The 22,527-nt window shown below is 52.3% G+C and overlaps 1 protein-coding gene across 2 annotated transcripts in view; it reads left to right on the top strand.

The window, feature by feature from the left end:
* Positions 1-22,527, top strand: part of CAPZB (capping actin protein of muscle Z-line subunit beta) — a 129,786-nt gene that overhangs the window by 90,586 nt on the left and 16,673 nt on the right. Inside the window, exons 4-5 of one of the 2 annotated variants that reach the window (XM_019666689.1) lie at positions 4,578-4,691; positions 22,385-22,523. In XM_019666689.1, coding sequence (XP_019522234.1) covers positions 4,578-4,691; positions 22,385-22,523 — 253 coding nt within the window. Of the gene's footprint in view, positions 1-4,577; positions 4,692-22,384 lie in introns of both variants that reach the window. The other variant, XM_019666688.1, reaches the window with a different exon arrangement.

Below are 22,527 nucleotides of genomic sequence, written 5' to 3'. Positions count from 1 at the left end.
TCACATAGAAAATGGAAATAATAGTATTCATTCTTTCAACAGCGTGTTCACGAACATCTCCCTATAAGCATGTGCTGCATATGCCAGACACTAACCCAAGTCTCTCTTGCTTGGAACGTACATCCTGGCGAGCAAGCCGGTAGTAAACAAATGCGTAAATAACATGGACTGAAAAGTGAAGAAAGCGGAAAGGTCACGGGAGAGATGGGATGGACAGACAGCTGTTAGTGGTGATGTTTGAGGCGAGCTGGAAGGATGACCAAGTCCAGGCCTGCCTGGGGCTGCGAGCAGCACGGTCAGGGCGTGAGGGCCCCGGGTGGAGCTGAGCTGGTCTGGATTAAGGCCAGAGTGGGAGAAGGCAGTGTGAGGGGTGGGCAAGGCCAGGGCCGAGGGCCGAGGTGTGGCAGGGGCAGATCCAGCAGGGCCTTGAGGGCCAGGGGAAGGGCAATGGGACATAGCACCTGGTTATTGGGGGAATTAAAGAGCACAAATGAAATGCACAGTAGCATAGAACTTGATGTGAACTACAAAGATTTCATTAATGCTGACTTTTGAAGAAACTAGACAATTGTTTCTTTATCATTTTCTTTTCTAGCTCCAAATAGAAGTTAGGTAGAGAATGTCCTATTTTGGCCTGATCTGGGCCAGACCAGGGACTAGAATCGAGATGGTGAACAGTAGTCAAATTTGAAGTCAGTTTTATAAGGAGAGCTGGCAGCATTTGCAGGGAGATGGAGTGTGAAGGCCAGTTGCAGGACTTTGGGCCTGAGCAGCTGGAAGGTGGTGGGGGTCACTGTTTATTGGGGTGAGGAAGACTCTGGGAGTTGTTGGCTTGGGACCGTTTTCAGCTTGAGGTGCCCATGAGATGAACATGGAACTGTCTGGTGGGCTGTGGATAGTCTAGCAGTCAGGCGGGGAGGGAGACGCAGGTATGGGCGTCCCCAGCACAGAAGTGGTGAGGCTGCCATGATAAGCAGGTTCAGCCTTGAAAGGCAGCCACTGCCTAGGTTGTGGGCGTAGGGCCAGGCCCAATCCTCACTGGGAGCCTCCTAGGAAGTGGGGGCACCGGCCCTTTAAGGGAGAGGTCCATGCTGTGCTGAGTGGTGCGACAGACCAGGGGGACACATGGCCGTAGGATAAGCAGCCTCTCCAGGCACAGGGTTCAGAGAAGCCTTCTTGGAGGAGGAGATCCTGGAGCCGTGTCTTGCTTAACCAGCATTGTCATTATGTTTCTGTTTTCCACCTGAAAACCCCAGCTTGCTGCCTGAGGCAGCTATTCCCCAGCAGCTGGTGGGAGGCTGGGATTATTTCCACATCGGTGGCGCCAAGGCCAGGCTTCCCCAGGACCTGGTACCTGCGGCCCGTCCAGGTCACCCCGCTGGCTCTCGCCTGCATTCCCTGGGCACCGCAGAGGGGCCTGGGGTGTCAGGGCCCAGGACTTTTCTCCCCTTGTTCCCTTCTCGAGAGAAAACTTCAAGGTCTCCTGCCTTTCTCCACACATTTCCATCCTAACTGTGTTTGATCGTTCGCTTAAATAAGATCCTTATGGTGTGACCGTTGCCAGCAGCGCTGTTTGAAACCTGTTAGCTGAAACAAAAAGCATTCTCGGAGGGAAATGAAAGGCCTGACTTTTGAAATCTAAGTGTTCCTGTCCATCTGTCTTTTTTCACATGGCCTCCATTTAAGCTCTTAAATGTGTTCTGAGTGCCCCTTCCACTAAGAATATTCTGGGTAATGTTATGATTTTTCCCCCAGCTACAATTACCCCGGCTCCAGGGCCAACGGCTTGCAATGCTGTCGTCTGTGAGCCAGGAGAAATGTGAGTTACAGGCTTCTTTAAAATTCCAGGCCCCCACTCTGCAAGAGAGATGGGCTCTTGTGTCTAATCAGGTCGCCGTTAAATGAAAGCCAGTTGGGGCAGGCCTTCCAGGCCCACAGGAAGGCGGTGGCCGTGTTTCTGTGGGAACGAAGGTCAGACCCCGAGTGTTGCGAGGAGACGCTCAGGGGTCACGTAGGGGAAAGGGGAGCTTGTGTTCTCACCTTCTGGGTCTTTTCTACTCCCGCTGACGAGTGGAGGGACCAAGCCTAGTTTACAGATGGTGGAGGCGACTACGCTCTAAACTGCATCTTTGTCTCTGCATCTGAGGAGAGGCCTCTGCAGAAACAGCAGAATGCTGTTCCATCTCTGTGGTGTGGAGGACCACAGCAGGCAGAACTCCTGGGGGTCCTTTCTTCCCCACCCTGTGCCGAAGTCACCAGCCCTTACTGCACACAGGCTCTGTGCTAGGTACTCAGGCAGGAAGCCAGCATCACAGGCTTTCTGCTCAAGGTTCTCTTACAGGGGAGAGCAAGGGAAGGGAAGAATATGACAGCTGTAAGAATTCGTGTCTGTTGGGAAGAGAGGGGGCAGGGAAGGGAGAATGGTTACTTCTACTTGGAGGGTGTGGGGGGAGACAAGAATCGATGTATTCTTTGAACAACACTTGATAAGATTTTATTGGGGAATTGGGGAAGGGAACAGTGTTGGGAAATTGGGGAAGGGGAACATTGTGTTTTTGCAGGACCCATCAGCTCCAAGTCAAGTTGTTGTCCTTCAGTCTTAGTTGTGGAGGGTGCAAGCTCAGTTCTAAATCCAGTGGCAGCTTTCAATCTAGTTGTAGTCCACCATCTCATGCAGGAGTTGAACTGGCAACTTTGTTACACACTGAGCCATCCAGCCGCCCTGTTGGCAGCTCTCAGCTTGAACAACAGTTTTCACTTTTTTTTTTACAGCGCTGGGGAATTGGGGGAAGGGGAACAGACAAGTTGTTTTCCTTTTGTTCTTCAGTCTAGTTGTGGACATTGCTTCACTGGCCCAAGTTGGCACCATCATTGCGCTCTTCCCGGGCGAGGCAGATCAGTCGCCGGCTTCTGGACGGCTGCTCACGGCGGCTGCTGGCCGCTCACGCTGGCTGCTGGCTACACACGGTAGCCCATGGCAACCCACTGCAGCAGGGGCTGCAGCCCACGCCGTCGCCTGGCAACTCACGGCAGCCCAGCTCCAAGTTGAGCTGTTGTTCAGCATCTTAGCTGTAGAGGGCAGTGTCACTGGCCCTCATGTGGGATCTGAACCGGGGCCCTCTGGCATCCCAAGCCAGTTCTTAACCAATATGCCACTCGGCCGGCCCCATTTTCACTTTTTTTAAATGAGCATATTGTTGACAGCCAGGGACTGTTCTAGGTGGAGAACAAGACAAAACAGAAAGACTCTTGCCCTCTTGGAGCTTGGGTTCTAGAGTTCAAAGTAAATTAAATTTCAGTCCCTCGAGCTCCACTAGCCACAAGCACTCAATAGCCACATGAAGCTAGTGGCTGCCATTCTGGACAGCGCAGATGTAGAACATGTCCATTGTCATAGAAAGTTCTGTTGCGCAGCTCTGTTTTGAGGGATCAACCAGACACATCAGCCTGTGCTTGGGAAGGAGAGGCCACCCCTGCATGCTTGCTGGCGGACATTCTCGATGGGGCATTGTTACCAAGAAGAACGGCGTGTGTGCACAGAATTTGTTAAAACGGGTTCAGAAGACGGTATGATCTTTTTTCCCTGAACATCCATCCCAAATCGAAAGGTTCCTGTGAGTCCTCAGTATAGGAGGTTTGTTGTTGGCAGGGAAACAGAAGAGGCAGTGTGGGTTTCTTACAGCGGACGTACAAGGTGTTTATGCCCCAGCGTGGAAAGGGCTTCGTCCCAATTTCATATTGTCTGTTCCTTTTCATTCCTCTCGCATCTTTTTCATTCCCTTTCTTTCTGTGAACCCCCCCAATTTTGTGAACTCCACCTGCAGGATTTAATGAGTAGATTGTTCCCTTATAACCCCTTTCCAGTACGCACTGTGATTAAATGCTTTCCTGAAATGGCAAAATACATTTTTTAAAATGCGGCAAGTCTTCGGCCTGGCAAAAGAGGGGCTGGTTCTCATTACCTTGCAGTCTTTACATGTGTATGGCCCTTGGGTGTTGGGAAAACTGTCCTGCGTGCACGTGGAGCACTTGATTGCTCAGGTTTTCTTATGTGTAATCAACATTCCCTGTGGGGTGACAGCTCTCCTCTTAATCCTTAATTGTGTAAGAAGGTCTTTGCAGTAAATGTTTATCCGGAGCTGCCAGCTGGTCAGGAAGGAGAGCAGGGCATCTGTTGATCAGTACAATGGTGACAACAAAAGAAAACTAAAGAACTCACATTTGTTGAGCACTCACTCTGTGTCAGGCTCTGGTCCAGGCACATGCGTTTTCTCCTTTGCTCCTTACCACAGCCCTGTGGGTAGCAAGGAGTAGCCTCATTTTGCAAAAAAGATGCTTGCTAGAAGTACCCGGCTGGTGAGAGGTGGAGCACAGGGTCATGTCCAAGTCTGCCCGCTGCTGAGCCCTTGCTCTGCAAACCTCAAGAGAGCCATGTTGCTTGCCAGGGCCTGGGAAAATCTCCGCTATGGGCAGTGAGGTTTCCTCTGAAATTTCAGACTACGGGGTCTTGGGCTCCCAGCTCACAGGCTGTGCCCTGAAATGACTCATGTTACCTCCTTCCTGTTCCTCCCCTCCAGGTCACCATGGAGTAACAAGTATGATCCTCCTTTGGAAGATGGGGCCATGCCTTCTGCTCGACTGAGAAAGCTGGAGGTGGAGGCCAACAATGCCTTTGACCAGTACCGAGACCTGTGAGTTACTTACTCCCCTTGCACTTGAGCTCTCGTGGCTCTGATAAGCACGTCATAAATGTGAGCAGTGGTGCCAGGCCAGTGAGTCTCCCTTGAACCTGTTACCTGGCTCGCCCAGCTGAGTAAGATTCTCCGCACCCAGAGCAGGATGCTGGGCACAAGTTTTCTAACTGGGTCAGTTATGAAATGACTTGGAGATTGAGTGTTGCCATAGGCAGACTTACCTGTGTGTTACTCCACATCCTGGTTCATCACAGCGGGTGCCACTGGGACAGCATGTACTGCTGTGTATAAGGCACAGTGCCGGTACTCCCTTACACATCTCAAATCCTCACAGACATGATGGCTATTTTAGCTCCCGTTTTTCCAATGAAGAAGCTAAGGCTCAGGTAGGTCAAGGTGTTTGTCCAAGGCAAGAGGCAGAGCCAGGAGTCAGACCCGAGTCTGTCTGTCTCCAGAGGCACCCCCCCCCCTTTTTTTTTTTTTTTTTTTGCTATACTGCATGTCCGACCCAGATCTTAACTGGTGCCCGGGGTTCCTGCTTCCAGACCAGTCACCAGGGCAGGACGAATTGCATCCTTAACACTGGGAGCTGGCATTTTGCCGACTCCTGAGCTGTTTGGGGGCCTCAGCCCCCGCCTTGGAAGGTGTTTTTGCTGGCTCTACTTAGGCTCCCACCTCACCCTTCTGCCCCCACCCAGTCCTGCCTCCCACGCCACCAAAGACAGTGGCCACTTAATCAGCTTTGCAAGGAGAGGCTCCAGGGAAGGTTACCCTCTGCAGTGTTCTTTTTTAATCAACAGAATCTCATTTTAGATTAAGTTCTATTACTGAAAATACAGCAACACTGTAAAACATGCAATACTACCTTAGTACTAATTCAGTTCAGCCGTTTAGGAGAGGGGTGGGCAAACTTTTCTATGAAGGGCCAGACAGTAAAAATGTTAAGCTCTGTAGGCTACATAGCCCCTGTCACTTATTATTTGCTTGCTTGCTTTTTTTATTTCTCCTTAAAAGTCTAAGAACCACCACTAGAGCCTTAAAGTAGATGGGATTTGGCCCTCAGTTTGTAGTCTGTCCCCCTGATCTAGGATATAGGCAAGAAAACGAAAATGAGAAGCAGCATCTAAACAGCTGAAACTGGTGCTGCTATAGGAAGCTGCTGGTGTTTTCCCCGGCGAGAGAATCTCAGGTCTCCATTTTGCAGACAAGACAGGTGGATGGTCTTCCAGCTCATAGCAGATCTCCTACAACGCGTTTAATAAAGAGTTTCTTTGAGAAGTTGGTTTGGGAGGAAAAGTGACATCTCAGTATGATACACAAACAACCCCACCACATTTAAGCAGATGAATGAAATTCAAAGGTTCAGCCATGAGCCAGTGGCCTCGGTGTTTCTTTCTCTCTGAATATATCCCCGTGTAACCAGCTTTGTCTTCAGTATCTATCATGGGCCAGTGTTTTATCTGCATCATCTTTGATCCTGATGAGAACCTCTGGGAGTTTTGTCCCTTTTTTACAGATGAGGAGACCAAAGTTTTGAGAGGCTAAATGACTCATCCATGTATTTGCCTGAAGTTGCCACAAATTCCTGATTTTCACAGTAAAAAATGAATTTCAGTGTTTAAAGAGCTCTTACCTCTAGAACTCTGCCCTGCTGTGGAAGCGCTTCTCCTGCCTGAGGCTGAGGTTGACTCACTACCATCTCCTAGTTTACCTGTAGCTGTTCTGTACTGTCTTCTTTTACTCGGCCACTTGGCAAGAAGCCAGTCTAGCTGTCAGGAATCTCCAAGTGGAATCAGTTGTATGTTGTGCTGAAGATTTGATAATAAAACAGCAGTGATGATAACAGCATCACCAGCCGCGGTTGTGCAGGCGCTGTGTTAACCGCCTTAGGATCCCCTTTATCTCGTTGACTCTTCCGAACAGCCTGTGAGAGAGGCTTCTCCTCATGATACAACTATGTTGGCAGATTCAGAGAGGTGTTTCTTGCCCAAGAACTTGCCCGAGTTCACGCAGCCAGGCGGCGGTGACACTGGGATGTAAAGCCATCCTTATCCAGCTCGAGTCCAGAACATATTCGTCTACTCGAGTGACGTTGAGTGTTGGCCATGGGCCAGGTGCTAGGTGAGTGCTGGGGGCACGGCCTAGAATGTGGCAGGCCCAAGTCCCTGGCCTCATGGCACTTCCGTCCATTGTGGAAAGACAAACGGAGGAGTGTGCACAAGCGCCATGATGGGTGACGGGATAGGGGGTGACTCACGGCCGTGAGGAGAGCAGCCTGGAAGGCCTTCCGCAGGAGGTGACATTGGAGCTGAGGTCTGATGTTCCGAAGGGGCCGGCCACGCAGGGCGGGACAGAGTGGTCCAGCTGGAGCGGAGGGCTCTTGTGCAGACGTCTCCAAGGCAGGGTGGCTCTTGGATTCTCCAAGAATCAGAACAAGGGTGTTTCTGGTTTCTTACAGACTTGAATGTTTGGGTTGTGATTTCTTGAATAAGGTGATACAGACGTGTTGCTTTGTGCTGCCCTTTTGGGCCAGACCTGGGGAAGAGCCAAGTTTCATCTCTGACTTTTCCTCCCTTTTCTTTCCGTCCCATCCCCCTGGTTCCTATACAGATGCTTCTCAGCCTATAGTGGGATATGTCCCGATAAACCCATCGTAAGTCGACAGTACCGTAAGTCGGAAATGCATTTAATGCACCCACCGCACATCCCAGCTTAGTCTAGCCCACCTTAAACATGCTCGGAACACTTACAGTGGCGCAGTTGGGCAGTTATCTGGAGTTATATCTCAGGAGTAATTGCCTTCCTCTCCTCTTTTCACCAGAAGCAGGAGAGACAGGTGGGTGTTTAGTAGACGTGATGGGATGTGAAAATACAAAACACTGTCAGTATGGCGCACTGTAGAGACTCGGCTTTTTCCTCTCCTGATCCCTGGCTGCCTGGAAGCCGCTGCCCAGCCGCCCAGCATCACGAGAGGGCATCCACCTACCACCAGGCCAGGAAAAGGAAATTCGAAGTTTGATTTCTATTGAATGTGTGTTGCTTTCGCACCATCCTTAAAGTAAAAAAATCCTAAACCAGGAGACCGCCTGGTCAGCCTTAGGTGCGTGCCCTCCTCTGTGGGGTGTTGATTGGCCCAGTATCGGGAGCATTTCCCCATTATCATTTAAAAAAATCTTCAAAGCAATCCCTGATCCTTACAGTAACCCTGTAGGGTAAGTGGGAGTCCTCTCACTTGTCAGATGATGGAACCGGAAGTCCTCCAAGTGGTTCACCATCAGGAAACAGCCCGAGCCGGGAGCCACACCGGGGCCTGACTCTGGAAACGGCTCCCCCTCCTCGGGCAAATGTCCACCTTTCAGGTGGCTTTTCAGCCTTAACGACCCGTATTTCTGTGTGCCTTTGAGTGTGTCTCCACCCTCCTCTGAAGGTGAGCTGACCTGCTGGGGGATTGAGAGGGGTGATGTGACAGCTTGTGATGGTGAAATCGCGACCCAGAGGACGCTGTTCTGTCCCCAGCAGTGTCATTGTGCGCTTCAAGGGGGGAGGAAGAGAGTACATGGCCTCCAGGTGATACCCCCCAGAGGAGAGCAGGGAGGCCCAGTTCTCCCCGAGTGACAGCAGCCATAGGCCACCAGAGAGATGGTGGTCAGAGCTGTCATTGGGGACCAGAGGCCATCAGTTATAAACCACCCAGCGTTATCAGAATGTACTAGGAACACTATCCTGAGACCATATGTGAGGAACATTTTCCCATCTGGACCACACATGATGAGCCAAACCATTTCTGGGTTGTGAGTCGGTGGTGGTCACGTTGGTGGCCGTGCTGGGGCCTGGAGCGTGAGCTCTTTTCCCCGTGGTTTTGGAGCCGATGGAAGTCAGCCAGGGACTAGGAGGCCTTGTCTCTGCGTTGAGCAGCACAGGCCCGTGGTTACTCTGGGTTTTCTAGGGACCAGATTGTCCCCTGGCTGAAGGGGCAGGAGGTCATGGCTTCTCTTTATCCTTCATCCCTACCCATCCCCATTAAGAAGACTCGTCCCGTTCCCATGGGAAAACTCATTTGTTGCCACCCCAGTGAACGAAGCCACATGGATTTGTCCATCTGTCTCTCATGTTGGCACATGGGCTCAGGCAAAGGTCTGTTGGCTTCGGTCACCCAGAGTTACTCAATGAGGGGCTCAGGACGATGGCCTGTGTCCTGGGCCTGGTGAGAGGAGCTCAGAGCCTCAGGCAGTCCCACCCCTGCCAGCAAGGAAAGGTGCCACTGTGAGAGCAGGGCAGACTCCATTGTGCCCTGGAGGGCTGGATGAGGGTGCCATTTCCGGGGTGCCCCACTCAACTGGAGCTCGGCCTGCATCCCTGGGGGCTTGAAGAATGTGACGAGCAGGCACGGCCCCCATTTTTACTGGGTCTAATTCCTGACGACCCGGATGTTTTTGAATTCTTGGATCCTGATGGGTTGCAGTTAGGACTGGCTTGTGCTCTGGCCCTTCTCACCCCCTCAAATGATTGAAAGCAGCCAGATTCTGGCCACATCTGGGCTCAGAGTCCTCTTGTGGTGAGTGCTGTGCTGTCAGGAGCCTTCAGGGGGCATCCAATCCTGTGGACTACCAGCAGGAAGGGCATCCCTGTATCCTGGGAGGGCAGTACTGGACTCAGCTCACACAGGAGGGGGCCCACGGTGCTCTCCTGCCTCCCCTACACACACACCATTTATGCCTTCAGACTGAACTTGGGGGGATTTTTGTTGTCATCCAGCAAATAAGCAGACAGCTCCTGCCAGCACCGGCATTGTGTGTGTGCACAGTGGTGACAGCGTCCTGGTTCCCTTTCCTCGCTGCTTCTTGTGGGTCCTTTGTCATTCTCTTGATGTTCTCCTTAAGAAGATGAGAGGAAGGAGCCCTCAGTGAGTCCACGGAACCTTAGAGCTAAAGCATCAGTCTCCTGCTGCAGATGCACCAGGCCTTTCCAGGGAGGGGTGCTCGCTGTCCCACCAGAGGCTCCTCTCTGCCATGAGCATCCTGAGGGAAGGCCTTGGCTCCTGTCCTAGGCTCTGGGCCGCGATCCCTCCCGCGTCTGTAAAGGCTTTGCCTTTGCAGGGAACTAGAATTAATCATCAGCACATGGGGTTGGTATGGTCGGGGTGAGGGAGCAGGGCTGGGGATGGATTCACTAGCAGGCCCTCCGGCTTGTAACTCCTGTGGGGATGGTGCACCCCCCCCCCCGCCTGCACAAGGCATTTCTCCATTATGGAATAAATGTGCCAGCAGTTGGGAGTGTGATTCTCCCCAAGATGGGCAAGAGGGAAGTAGGGGCCCGGGGAGACGACCTGTGTGTCCTGCGTGATCCCTTTGAAGCTGCTCATTCCCTTATGTACCCCACTGCTCAGAGCTGCGCCTGCATCCCCACCCCTCACTCTCCAGGCCCCTCCCACATTTATCAGGTTTTTTTGGTTTGCCATTACCAGTGGCAGAAAGGGCCCATGGTGGTAACTCTCCCCCAGCGACTGTTAGCACTACCCAGACATCCCTGGTTTTAGATTACAATAGTCAGTTTGCGGAGAAGAACGCTTAGGAGATGACAGGCGCATTTTGCTGGAGTGCTGGCTGAGGTCATTATCTACTTACTCTGATGTCATCTTGAATTTCATCACTTCCCTCCCCAAACCCTCCCACCATGGTCCCCAACATCTAGACTCCTCTCATTCTTCTCTCCAAGCCCCAAGATGGTTTTCCACCTCAAATTCGCCGGCCTGGCTCAGTCCAGGGAAGATTATGACAGCGCAGCACTGTGGGAAAGGGCATACTCTTGGGTGGCCAGCTCAGGGGGTCACTTCTTTCTCGGCAGAGTTGACTGCTTGTTTAGGCCCAAGCCTAGGACAGCTCCTCAGTCACAAACCTCATCCCATGATCTAAGTGATCCAGCTTTCTGAGACTTAGCGGTGGGGCCCTCCGTGTTGGGTAGACACTTGGAGCCACCCGAGAACCGTCTCACTTATGTGAGGCACCAGTTGGCTGCCCCGGACCCCAAGATCAGTGCTTCGATTTTCCAGGTTCCCAGAGAAGCCGGGAGCCTTCCCTGCTCTGGCTTCCATGTCGTGTCTCGCCGTTACCGCTGTCGGCCCGGGTTCTGCCGAGACCAGATGTTCTGACCGAAGGGGCTGGCACTGCTTTCTTCCAACGATGATTACTCCCATCTGTGCCAGACATCTTGCCCCGTGCTCTGCGATCTTTGGCTCTTGGCTTAAAGCAGATAATACCTTCAAACATGCGGTTGCAATTTATTGGCCTTATAAGTTAATTTTAGTGGGTGTGCAATTGATTGAAATCAAAGCTTAATGAAGGCCAGAGTCGGCGGGGGGGCGGGGTTTGAGGAGCAGGGCGGGGAGGCATATTGTGTTCTTCCTTGCTCTGGGTCTGAGATAATCTTCAAAAGCTTTAATTAGCTTTTCTGATCAACCCTTCTTGTCTGGAAGAAGTTTACAGAATGAGACAAGGCTGGCACCCCATGGCAGTCCCAGAAGCCCACGAGCCTCCCCGGGAGCAGCCAGGGTGCTTAGTGGATGGGCCGTCCCCTGGTCCCCCGCCTCCTCTCCCCTTCCTGGGGCAGCGTTAGAATTGTGCTTGTTTCCGCTCCTTCCTTCCGTTCTCCATCCCGCTGTCATTTGACATTTGAGCAGCACTGGCCCAGGAAGGGCAGAACATCCGTATTGGTGTGAAAAAAGTTTGTCGCCTTGGTTTCCTGGGTCCCTGAAAACTCTTGTTCCCAGCTGCCTTCTCCGACCTTGGGCCCTGGGCTCCTAGGAGCCGGGCCTTCCGTGGACAGGAACACTAGGCCTGGGGAATTGTAGTGTTTTCGCCCTGGTGGGAATTGTAGAAGGTAGTGCAAGATTTTCCGAAGAAATGGAAGCGGCAGAAGTCTGGGACGCAGGTAACTGATGGCGGGTAGGGGTGCCCAGGCCGGAGACACAGACACCTCCCTCAGAAGTCTCTGACGCCCCACACTGTCCAGGTCGGGCTGCAGAGTGGGCCGGACTTGAAAGAGACCTGGACGTGATGCCGACTGATGTAGGGCAGGTAAGGAACCTTTTGGAGCCACTGTTTCCTGATCTGTCTGAAAGGTACCACTGTCCCTCGTAGGGGCTGAGGTGCTGTTCCTATGGCCCCTCTTGCACCACTCGTCGTGGCCAGTCAGTGACTTTCAAGCTGTCAGCATAACAGTATATTCTAACTTTGCAGCAGTCATGCTACAGATGTCTTAGAGTCTGTGCATTTATGATTGTGTTTGTGGGGTCGTCTGGGTACGGACGTGGTGAGGTAGCTGGCCGTAGGATGTTACCGGCCACATTAGAAGGCTGTGGATTCTGGTCGGGGCTCTGCCACCAGCCCATGGTGAGACGTTAAGTCAGTCTCTGTCTTGAAAATGGAGTGAAGCAGTTCCCATCAGTGGTGACGGGAGAGAGAAAACTTATGATCATTTCATAAATATTTACTGCGAACCTGCCGTGCTCTGAGCACTGGGGGAGGAGTCACAAGCTCTTGGAAGCACGGATCTGCTTCCTAGGGACTTCCCACCTCCCTCCCCCTCCTGTGGCTGTTTCTGTTCTGTCCCCTTTCACTGGAATAACTCTTGGCCAGGAGCTCAACTCCGAGCTGATTCCTGAGTCCCCTAGTAAATCACTGAACCTTGGGTGGTCTCAGGGAACCTGGGCTCAGCCGTGTAACCTGGCGGGGCAGGGTGAGGGGGTCAAGGCCGTGCTTTGAGCAGTGGGATTCTCTTGGGCAAAGTCCTGAGGTGGTTCCGGGGCTGTGTGGTCAGTGAGTGAAGGCTGGAGCAGGACATGAGCAGTGGGGGAGGGACTGAGGCCCTTGTCAGGCATGGGCTTTGGGTGGTGTTCTCAGAGCACCGGGAAAGGTCTGCAGGGTCCTGGGATACAAGGACAGCTCGGATGTGCATCCTAAAAAATTCCTCCATGAGCATTTTGGAGGCTAGGTTAGAGAGGCCAGGAGCAGAAGGACCTTACCCACACTTCCCTCAGTCTGGCTACTGAGTCTTAACTACTCTCCCCAGGCTGGCTGACTGAGAGCTGTGGTGTAGGTCACCCAGTGCTTCCCACAGCCAGAAACGGCCAGGCCAGGTTCCTTTCAGTCTGCAGCATCAGAGCCCCCTGGGACGTGGGTGAGAGCCCTGAGCAGAGTAAGCACGAGGTACTGGGAGAACTGTTCAGGGAACGTTCTGGAGCTGGATGAACCCTGCACCATTTGGTCTGGCACATCTGCCGTCGCTCCCTGCCCCTGCAGGTAGGTCTCAGGGGCTCACAATGCGTAAGCCTGGTTCCCCGTGCCCAGAGGGGTGGGGCCTCGTCCCGGATTTAAAAGTCTCCAGAAGGACCCTGCGACAAGAACCGACTGCCGCACATCTTGTGCTCCAGAGACAGTGGGGTGAAGATGGAAGTGCTGTCTGGCTCTCAGCTTGTCGGCAGTTTAATTAGCATTCAGGTTTTCACATATATTATTTGTATCTTCAGCCAGGCGTGCAGAGGGCCCCTGAGAATCCCGCCCCGCCTCCTGTGGGGCTCCGGCTTGCCACAGCCTAGGGCTCGTGTGAAAGTGCTGGAAGCAGTTAATGGGGAAACCCAAGGTCACCTCAGTCATGTCGTGGACTAGGAAGACAGGTTGACAGCCGTGTCAGCCTCCTGGGGAGTTGAGTTGACTGACTGCTTTCTGCTTTCTTGTGACCACTGTTCCTAAGCAAAGGTATCTGCTAGTTTCTAGAGCCCCTAAAGAGTAGGTGTGGCCAGGCCTACAGGTTGCCCCAGCCTGGAGGCCAATGAGGGAGCGTCCACTGCAGGCCACCTTCATGTGGTATCCTGAGGCTGCAGTCCAGGGTCTCGCCTTGGCATGCACTGTCAGAGTCTATCTGCTAAAAGGAAGTTAAATGGGAAAGCAGGAGTGTGCCGAAAACAAGTTCCTTTACAAACATGATCCCCGAGTCAGCATCAGGGACTCAGTTTCCTCCAGAATTCTTGGGTTCCTGTAACCACGTGGCACAGTCACACTTTGGGTCGTGCGTTTCCACGAGTTGGGTTGAAGACCGACACCACCCTCCCCCCCCCGAAGCAAGGACCCACGCACTGTGGTGGTCAGGCTGCTGGCAGATCCCTCCTTTTCGGAAGCTGCTTTGTGGAAGTGTCAAGGATGGGTGGTCTTCCAGAGGTTCACCCAGCAGGCCCTGGCTGCCTCACTGAGGTGGAGGAACCCTGCTTTACAGAATTCCCGATGTAGGGTGCTCAGTGGTGCCCCAGTTTCTTGGCCACTCAGTGTACCCCTTCTTTCCTTCCCTGACTTTCTCCTCCCCCTTCAGGCAGCATTGTGTCCAGTAGCCTAATTGCCTGTGTGTGTTGAACTCACCTGAAATCAACCTCAGTGGCTGCACCAGGGCCACATGGGCCAGCCACACCCCAGCTCCAACCCCAGCTCCCCACTTCTCAGCTGTGTGGCTGGGGTGCATCCCTTCCTCTCGCAGACTTTCAGGTTTCTTAACTGTAAAATAATGTATGCAAAGTTCCTGACCCAGAATGGGTTCTCAAAAACGGCAGCTCTCAGATGATGGTGATGGCTTCGAAATTCCAGAAGGCCTTGGCATTCTCATGCGGTGGCCTCCGCGGGGCCGGCAGTGTTGTCACAGGTAGTCCAGAGGGGCGGAAGACGGTCCGGTGGTGCGCGGCGCAGGCAGTCTGGTCAGACCCCAGGGCCAGATTGGTCGCCCCCACAGCGGTACCATTGTTTCCAGAGAGGCCTCATTATTTCTCTTCAAGTAAAAAAAAAGAAAAACCTTGTAAAGAGAGGACGTAAAGCGCTGCAGCCGCAGTCCAGATGTGCGCGTCTAAGTGCAACTGGCATTAAAGTCGCACATGCCTAAGCCCATTGGTATGTGTGCTCAGGGGCTTGTTGCACCTGTGTGTGCTGGGAGGAATTTCCACAGAATACCTGTCCCATGTCCATGGGCAGACTTGGGGATGCGTTCCACAAATGGTGGTGAAAACAGCTGGTCTCAACACACAAACAAGGGCTTTCAGGTTTCAGCGGCAGATCTGGGCCAGCCAGGTGTTGATCTGTCTCCATTTTGTGCGGAGCCAGCTGCCGGCCCCCGGCTGTAAGTATGGGATGGTGCTTTGTGGGCAGTTCAGAACACAGCAAGGTTAGAAGGGAGAAGATCCGCCCCTCTCAGCCCAGAGAGGAAGACCCGTGGAAGAACGAACAGCCACCGGTGGCTGCGGGCCTGCTCTGTGCTGGGCTCCGTAGCCAGGACTTCCGGGCCACTGTGCCCTGTGCTCCTCCTTCTGCGTCCATGAGGTGGCTTCACAGAGGCGCCCTGAGGAAGGCGGGTACACCAGCGCGGGGCAGAGCCCACACTTCCCAGCCCCAGTTGTGGCCGTCAGCCTGCCTTCTGCAGCTGTCTGTGGGCTTTCCAGAAGCTGTGCCCATCGGGCAGCACCCACATCCTCCCGTTGGACACGGAATGCTCTTAGCTTCTCGACAGTGGCCAGCTTGGAGCCAACGAGAAAGCAGTGCTGCTCTACACTGCTAGGAAGAAAGCCAGGTTTGAGAGGCCTCTCCAAGCAAATTGGAGGTTTTTCTTTTTTCCTGGGGTGGAATCGAATTGTTTCCACCTGTGGGTACCAGGTGCCTTTTTATGGTGTAAGGATGTTAAGGATGATCAGAAAAACAAACTGCTGCTAGTAGCTGAGGGTTTCCTTTTCGTTTTTAGGCTGGGAAGAAACAAAAAGGTATTGTTTGAGGACAGAACCTCAACCACTGGTGGGATGGCTCTGCCTCTGGGTTTTAATCTCTCTGCCTTTGCCGTAAAATCAGCCACCAAGCATAGGAGTTTCTGTTTGATCGAGGGACCATATGACCTCCTCGTCATGGCTGTGGCCAAGTGCTTGTTACAGTCAAGGATCCCTCATGGCCATTTATCACAGGTCCCTTTAACTATGATTTAGTGCGACACCTACGTAACAGAAGGACACAGGGCAAGGGAAGTAAGAAAATCCCGTGGACTCTTACAGCTTTGGACTTTGTGAGGGCAGCTTGGCACTGGGTAATAGAGGGATCCCATGTGTTTTAATTGCACTGATTTAAATGTTCAGTCAGAACGCTTCATCTGGTGTTTCAGCCAAGCCCACCTCATACATTCCTTTTTCTCTCCTGCACACACCCCGGCAGGTCCCTTCGTCTCCACTCAGAGTTGAGGCGGTGGGCGTTTCCCACCCTGTACCGTCCCCCCAACTTGAAAGAAGTGCGCAGACCTTCCAGGCTCACTGTCAGCTTCCCCACGGAAGCCTCGCTTCAGCGGACAGCACTTTTTCCAGAAAGTCTTGGAATTCTGAGGTTCGGAGAGCTGGTCCACACAAAAGACACATTGAGATGGTGAAGCCATGTCCATGAGAACTAAATAAAACAGATTTGAGTGGAAAGTGATAGTCACGGGTTCAGGACACCAAGTGTAGGATGTGGGAGACAATTTCATAACAACACCTAAGAAAACGTAATTTCATCTGAGACGACTGCAAGCTCAGTATAAATGTCAATATGAGTGAGGTGTGATTGCCAAGAAAGCGAACTCGCTCTCGCGTTCCTTGATGGAGAAGTAGCCTCTATTCTGAGAGACACGCTGGTCTCTGCTCCACATTGGTTCACGCTCAGTCACGCGTACTTCTGTTCTCGTACTCTTACGGAGGAGGAAAACCAGAAATCACACCTCAGGAGGAATAATAATACGACAGGAAGGCCAGAACAAAGAAATCTTGGGGTTTATGGCAGCCATCTTTAAAGACTTAAAAGGACTACCCGAGGGGAGGGCATTAAGTGCTCGTTTTGCGTGGTTCCCCAAGGCAGTAGATAGAAGTTTTCACTCAGGTCCAACAAGATCTATTTGAATTGTTCAGAATGGAAATGTTTGCCTCGGGAATGGAGTGAGTTTCCTGTCACAGGAGGCATGTAAGCAGAGTTTTGGCCCAACTTGATTAAGCTGTTGCTCAGCCTTCTTCACACACGGCCCCGATGCAGCCACCAGATCCTTGACAGTCGGAGCTGGGAGAGACCCTCATGAACTCTTACATCTTTCAAGCGGGAAAGCAGTCTTTGGCACCACATTGGTGCCGGATAAATACTCCTTTCCTCCCTCTCGGTTTTATTTCATGAAGTGACTGAAGAAGAAAGTCCCCTCATACTCCAGCATCTAGGGGGCTTACCTTACAATGCTCCCTGGCTTGTCTGAGTTCGGGGGTGACAGTCTGTACCCCCGCATTGCAGACGTCATTGCATTGCTCGCGGCTCAAGTCCTTTGAAGGTGGCCCCGCCCTGTGAAGGCGCCCCAGCCCATTTGTGGCTAGAAGACCATGTCTGGGTGAACCCAAGAAAGGCCTGCTCCCGGCAGGTCTGTCCTGGCTTTGGTTCTTTTGTGGAGAGTCACGGCCTGTGACTCATTACCTGTTGGGGGCCTCTGGATTAGAAGCACAAATCCGGCTGTTTTCCCAGGAGGCGATTTGAAAAGAAGGACGAAAGGCCAACTTCAAAGTCCATTCCAGCCCATCTTTCCTTTTACATTTGCAGCCCCGTGTTGGCCAAGACTGGGAATTGGCTAATTCATAGCTACAGCTCAGGTTCCCGAAACAAGTTTCCATCCTGGGTCTCCTCGCATTCCTCAGCTTCAAACACTCCATAAAGCTTTGGAAACCGAGATATTTTCTTTTCTTCTTTCTTTTGTGAAGTAGGTCATTTTGAGTGTGAAGTATTATGTTGTCCCCTTTTTTCCTCCTTCCCCCCCGAAGTCCTGTGGTTGAAGAGTTATAGACATAGAACCTGTACACATGACTATGACATTATTCAAGTGGAAGAGTGATTTCCAGGGGGAAAACGACACAGAACTTGGAGAAGAGGCGAGTTCAGGGGTCTAACTGATGATGGAGGATAAACTCAACCAGATGCTTAGCTGTAAGTGGCTGTGCTGATAAATAGCCCCACCTGAGGGTCTTGTCTTTGCTCCTGGCTCATCCAGCGCAGAGGTGTCCTCTGGTGACGCGGGCTTTTGGAGTTTATGAAACCTGTTTCTGCCTGTTGTAATCAATGCACTATTTTTCAAATGGTGGAACTTAGGGAGCCAACCCAGAGAAGATGGGGATCTTCTTAGTCCTGTCAGGATTCTCTGCAGTTCCGTTTGCCGTAGGAAATGTTAGCGTTTACTGGGAAAGTCTCGAAAGTTACCAAGTGTCTCTCCGTTGAAGGAACTTGATCTGCAGTGGACCCAAGCAGAGCGTTTTACTCCAGTTCCTAGGCTGATCTGTCATCTCCCCTATTCCTGGAGTTCTCAGGCTTTCTAAGGTAGCTTGCCCACAGTTCTCCCCGTAGATTGTCCTGTGTTGTCCGGCTAACAGGTCGTTTGCCCCATTCACGTGCGTGGATTGCAGGCCTAAGAAAAGCCCGTGCTTCCATCTTCAGGCCTGCACATTTTAAAGATGTTCTCCGAGCTGCCCACTTGACCAGAGCCCTCACGGCAGGAAGAGGGCCTTCCCTCTGGAGCCCAAGTCCGCTGAGCCTGCCCTCCCTCCCTCCTCCCTGCCTCCCCTCCTCCCCTCCTCCCCTCCTCCCTGCCTCCCTAGTGAGCTGAGCGTTTTGAAATGATGGAGCAGGGACAGAGCCCAGGGCAGGGCCGGGTTAAGTCCTCTGGAGCCTGCTCTCAGCACGGGCCGCATTTGATCCTTCATTCACAGTGACGTGCAAGGCCCGAGAGCAAGTTGCTGGCGATGGTAGAGCCACCTTATTGAAATAGCATGTTAGCATTTAAACAATATTAATACTATTTGACTCATTAAATATACAAAGGCCAGTTAAAGTGCTTCCATGTGTGTGTTGTTAGTTCTGGCGGGCGACTCCTCAGATGGCTTTATGTGGTTTCAGACAACATTTTAGCACATTCTTAAAATACCCACAAAAGCCTTTATGTAAAAACTCATAAATGTGAACCACATAAAAATTATTTTTTTTCCTGTTTCATGTCATTATGATCAAAGTACAGTAGGTAAGAATAAATTTTCAAAAACGTGTTGAGGTCCCTGTTTAATTAATGCTTCACGCGCAGAGCAGAGCCGTAAGCCATGGAATGGGGGACTGTCTGTATGCCCCGCAGTCACCTCGCCAGCGACCCTGCACGCAGGGGTCCTGACAGCACTTGTCGAAGAGGCTGCCCCTTCTGGGCCGTTTCTGATCACGCCATCCTCTGCTCCCTTTGTCTGGGAACCTCGGGTTGAGACTTGCAGCCTCTCGAGTCTCTGGAGATCCCTCTCGGTGGATGGAATGCAAGTCCGTTCTTGAATTGTTGTGGTGTTGGGGCCCTACCTGTGGAGGCTGGGCCTCAGCATGTCCTCCTCACCTCGGTGGGGAACGCCCGACTGGAGGAGGGAACAGTCACAGTGAAGCCATCATTTCTTTATTAAAAGTCAAATGGACTGTCCGGGGGACTATCCCAGCTATTACAAACAATTACGTAGATCATGTGGCTCCACGGAAAAGTGCTAATTGTGCGCCAAGCGAGAAACGCTGAACGCAACACCGTACTGTTGCTGTGCTTCTAGTTCTATAAAGATGACGCATCTGGACAAAGACTGGATGGGAATTTGGAAAAATCAGATTTATGGGCTAAGTTGATATAGGGTAACGGTGGGCTAATTTTTAAGTTTCCTTTTTACATAATGTTCTTGCAATACATTTTTTAATTTGGGGGACTAGTAACCCACACAGAGGTCAGAATGGAGGTTCCATTTTTACTTCCTTTGTCTCCAGCATTTTGAAACTCTGGGTCTGGTCAGTGTGGCCCCTGCGGAAGCTGTGCAAGCCAGGGAGACACTGCCAGTGTGGGCGCCGGGCCACGGGTGGGACGCTGGCGTGGAAACAGCCAGTTCCACCTTATAAAACATTCATGCCGCTGTTTTAATTTTTCTGGAAGAAAACACATCTCAGGGATGGGTCAGAGTGGGATCAACTGCAGGCCTCCTGGCGCTTTTGAACGGGCTGCTGAGGAGTGTCGACAGGGCGGTTACACCCCAGGATCTCTCCCGGTTCCCTTCCAGGGCAGCCTGACCCGCTCTCCCACACGCTCCAGCACACAAGGCGCTGAGCCCTGGACGGACAACAGGCGCAGAGGATTGGGGCCACAGGCTGGGCGGGTGCAAATGCCCACTGGGCTTCAAGCCTTCATTCCAGGATGGCCAGCAGAGAGAAGGAATTATGGGCCCATCCTTTTTGCCAGCAGAGGAAAAGCCATGGTTTTTTAAAGTTGGCTTTTTCCCCCGCTTTTGATGTAGGGCTCCTCTCCCTACAAGCAGACCAAAAGGGAAAAACGGGTGGGAGAGCCCAGACATCTGTCACCAATAGGACGGGTGTTCACAGGTTGCTGTGGGCGGCTCCTGTCCTCCCTTGGGAGTGTTGGGGTGCCTCCTAGTGAACTTGTGAGCCAAGGGAGCCACCCAAATCCAGGAGAAAAGCCGGAAAGGCACCAGGAGCCCCTGCTGCGCACTCACCTGAGCACTGTGAGGGCGCCAGTCTACATCTCCATGCGTCCCTAGAACATTCCATGAGGGCCCACGTGCGCCCAGCGCCCTGTAGGGCTGATCAGACTGGGATGGCCCTACAGAGGGATGTGGGGCCTTAGATCCTAGACCAAAACACTTACCTGCTCCCTTGCCCTGTCCTAGGGAGGGTGTGTTTGATGGGAGGCTGGGCGGCAGTGTTGAAAAAAGATTTGGAACAAGGGAAGAATCTTCCTGAGTGGAGTCCCTAAATGCCCAGGTTGGCCGATTTCACAGAGGTCACCTAGGATGGCAGTGAGCTCTGGCCTCAGTTGTGTCTGTTCATTCACTCGCGGTTTTCCCCTCAGTGTTGCACTTGTCTGGAGCCAAACACTTCTCCGCTCTCCATTGTTTGACCGACATTTAGCCCCGGGGCTGGCATCAGGGCTGGCATCAGTATCCCGGGCAGTCCTGCCCTCACCTGCCTCCCAGGCTTTTTGCCAGGGGAGGCGGAGTCGTGAATTTCATTTGACAGCTTAATAATCGCAGTGGATGGTGCAGGCATGGAGCAGTGGGCCGGCCCCCGTCTGCCGGGAGGGATTCTGGCAAGGGTAGCGGACCATGGGAAGGAACCCGTGGGCGCCCAGTGGGCCTGCAGCTCGCGGGCAGGGGCTGTCATTCGTAAGAAAGGGCTCCTTCCTGGGTCTGTTTGTCCCTTGGTTACACTCTGGTGTTTATCACATACTGACCTTTGCACAAAAACTTTTTAGTTTGAAATAGTTAAAGATTTATAGTAAAATTAGCACAAAAAGAAAAAGTACAAAGAATTCTCATGTTTCTTCACCTGTATTCTCTAAATATTAACATTTTATATTTCCATTACGTAGCAGCTTTATTTGAGCTGTAATTTGCAGACATGTTTACTTTTAGTACTTGTTTTTGTTATTAAAATTAATGGTAATCTTGAGTTGGGTATCTACTTCCCTATATTGTCTTTGTCTCCTAACTGTCCTAAGTAAGGCCCCATTCGCACGGTTGGTACCTGGTAGCCCTCAGTGAATAGTTGTCGGGTGGATGATTGTGTGAGCAGAGCCGGTAACTGGCGGGGCAGGGGCTGGATCACCGCAGCCGTGCTGCCTGCCTGCTCGTCACGCCTGAGGTCACAGTCCTGCAGGGTCCCAGAGTGCCTGCTGCACCGTTGAGCAGGGGTCAGTTGGGGTCAGCGAGGCCACAGACATCCTGGTGAAGAAGGTGCTGGCACCGAGGAACGTCTTTCCAGTTTAGTTGCCATCGGAACGCGAGGCACTGCACACCCGCCGATGGTCCTTTGCTTTCTGAGCTCCTCAGATTTGAGCTCCTCAGAAGCTCGCAGCTTCCTGACTCCGTCACCTCCATTGGCCTCGGTCTCTTGGATTTGGGAGCCTAACCTGATTGCCGTTTCTCCTCTGGCCTTTTGTTTCCTTCTTGCATTTGCTGTTAATTAGGAATGTTTCCTTATTGACTCAGTTTGAGGAGGAGGCTTAGTCCCAGTCTTAGCCCTTCGTTCCTGGCTAGAGGGTGGCAGCAGGTTGCTCTGAAAGACCATAGCAGCCCTGGTGTGCCCAGGCTCTGGAGGGTTCTGGGTGAAGAGGTGTTTGTTGCTCTGTTTTTCCTTTTGGACTTCCCTGTAAAATAGCCATTCCAAAAGTTAGAGATATTGGACTGTAACGGTGACTCAGTAGTAATGACTCCCACTGAGTGTCTGCTATACATCACACACTTTGCTGCATCCTTCATCTGGGAGGACCCTGAAGCCCGGAGAAATTTGGTACATCTGCCAAAGACCACAAAGCTACAGTACGTGGCAGAGCTCAGACTCAGATTCACCTTGAGGACCCCGAAGCCACATTCTTTCTGTGACCTGCCTGCCTCCCACCCGCCCCGGGGATACTGTCCCCGCAGCTCCGACCATCGGATGTGCATGAGATATGCGAGCATCAACTCTGGGCCCAGTGCAGGGAGGGCTCCTTAATCCCAGACCGACACTTAGGTGAATCTTTGCCGAATGACAACCCCTGGACCTGGGCTGATGGTCTGTAATTTGACAGGCTTAACATCTAATGGGCACGTGGTTCTTTGCCTGCAGGTATTTTGAAGGCGGCGTGTCATCTGTCTACCTCTGGGATCTGGATCATGGCTTTGCTGGCGTGATCCTCATAAAGAAAGCTGGAGACGGATCCAAGAAGATCAAAGGCTGCTGGGATTCCATCCACGTGGTGGAAGTGCAGG

The sequence above is a fragment of the Hipposideros armiger genome, unplaced genomic scaffold (assembly GCF_001890085.2).
Source record: "Hipposideros armiger isolate ML-2016 unplaced genomic scaffold, ASM189008v1 scaffold_477, whole genome shotgun sequence".
Classification (NCBI taxonomy): Eukaryota; Metazoa; Chordata; class Mammalia; order Chiroptera; family Hipposideridae; genus Hipposideros; species Hipposideros armiger.
The sequence above is the reverse complement of the archived record's forward strand: the minus strand, read 5'-3'. Positions and strand labels throughout refer to the sequence as shown.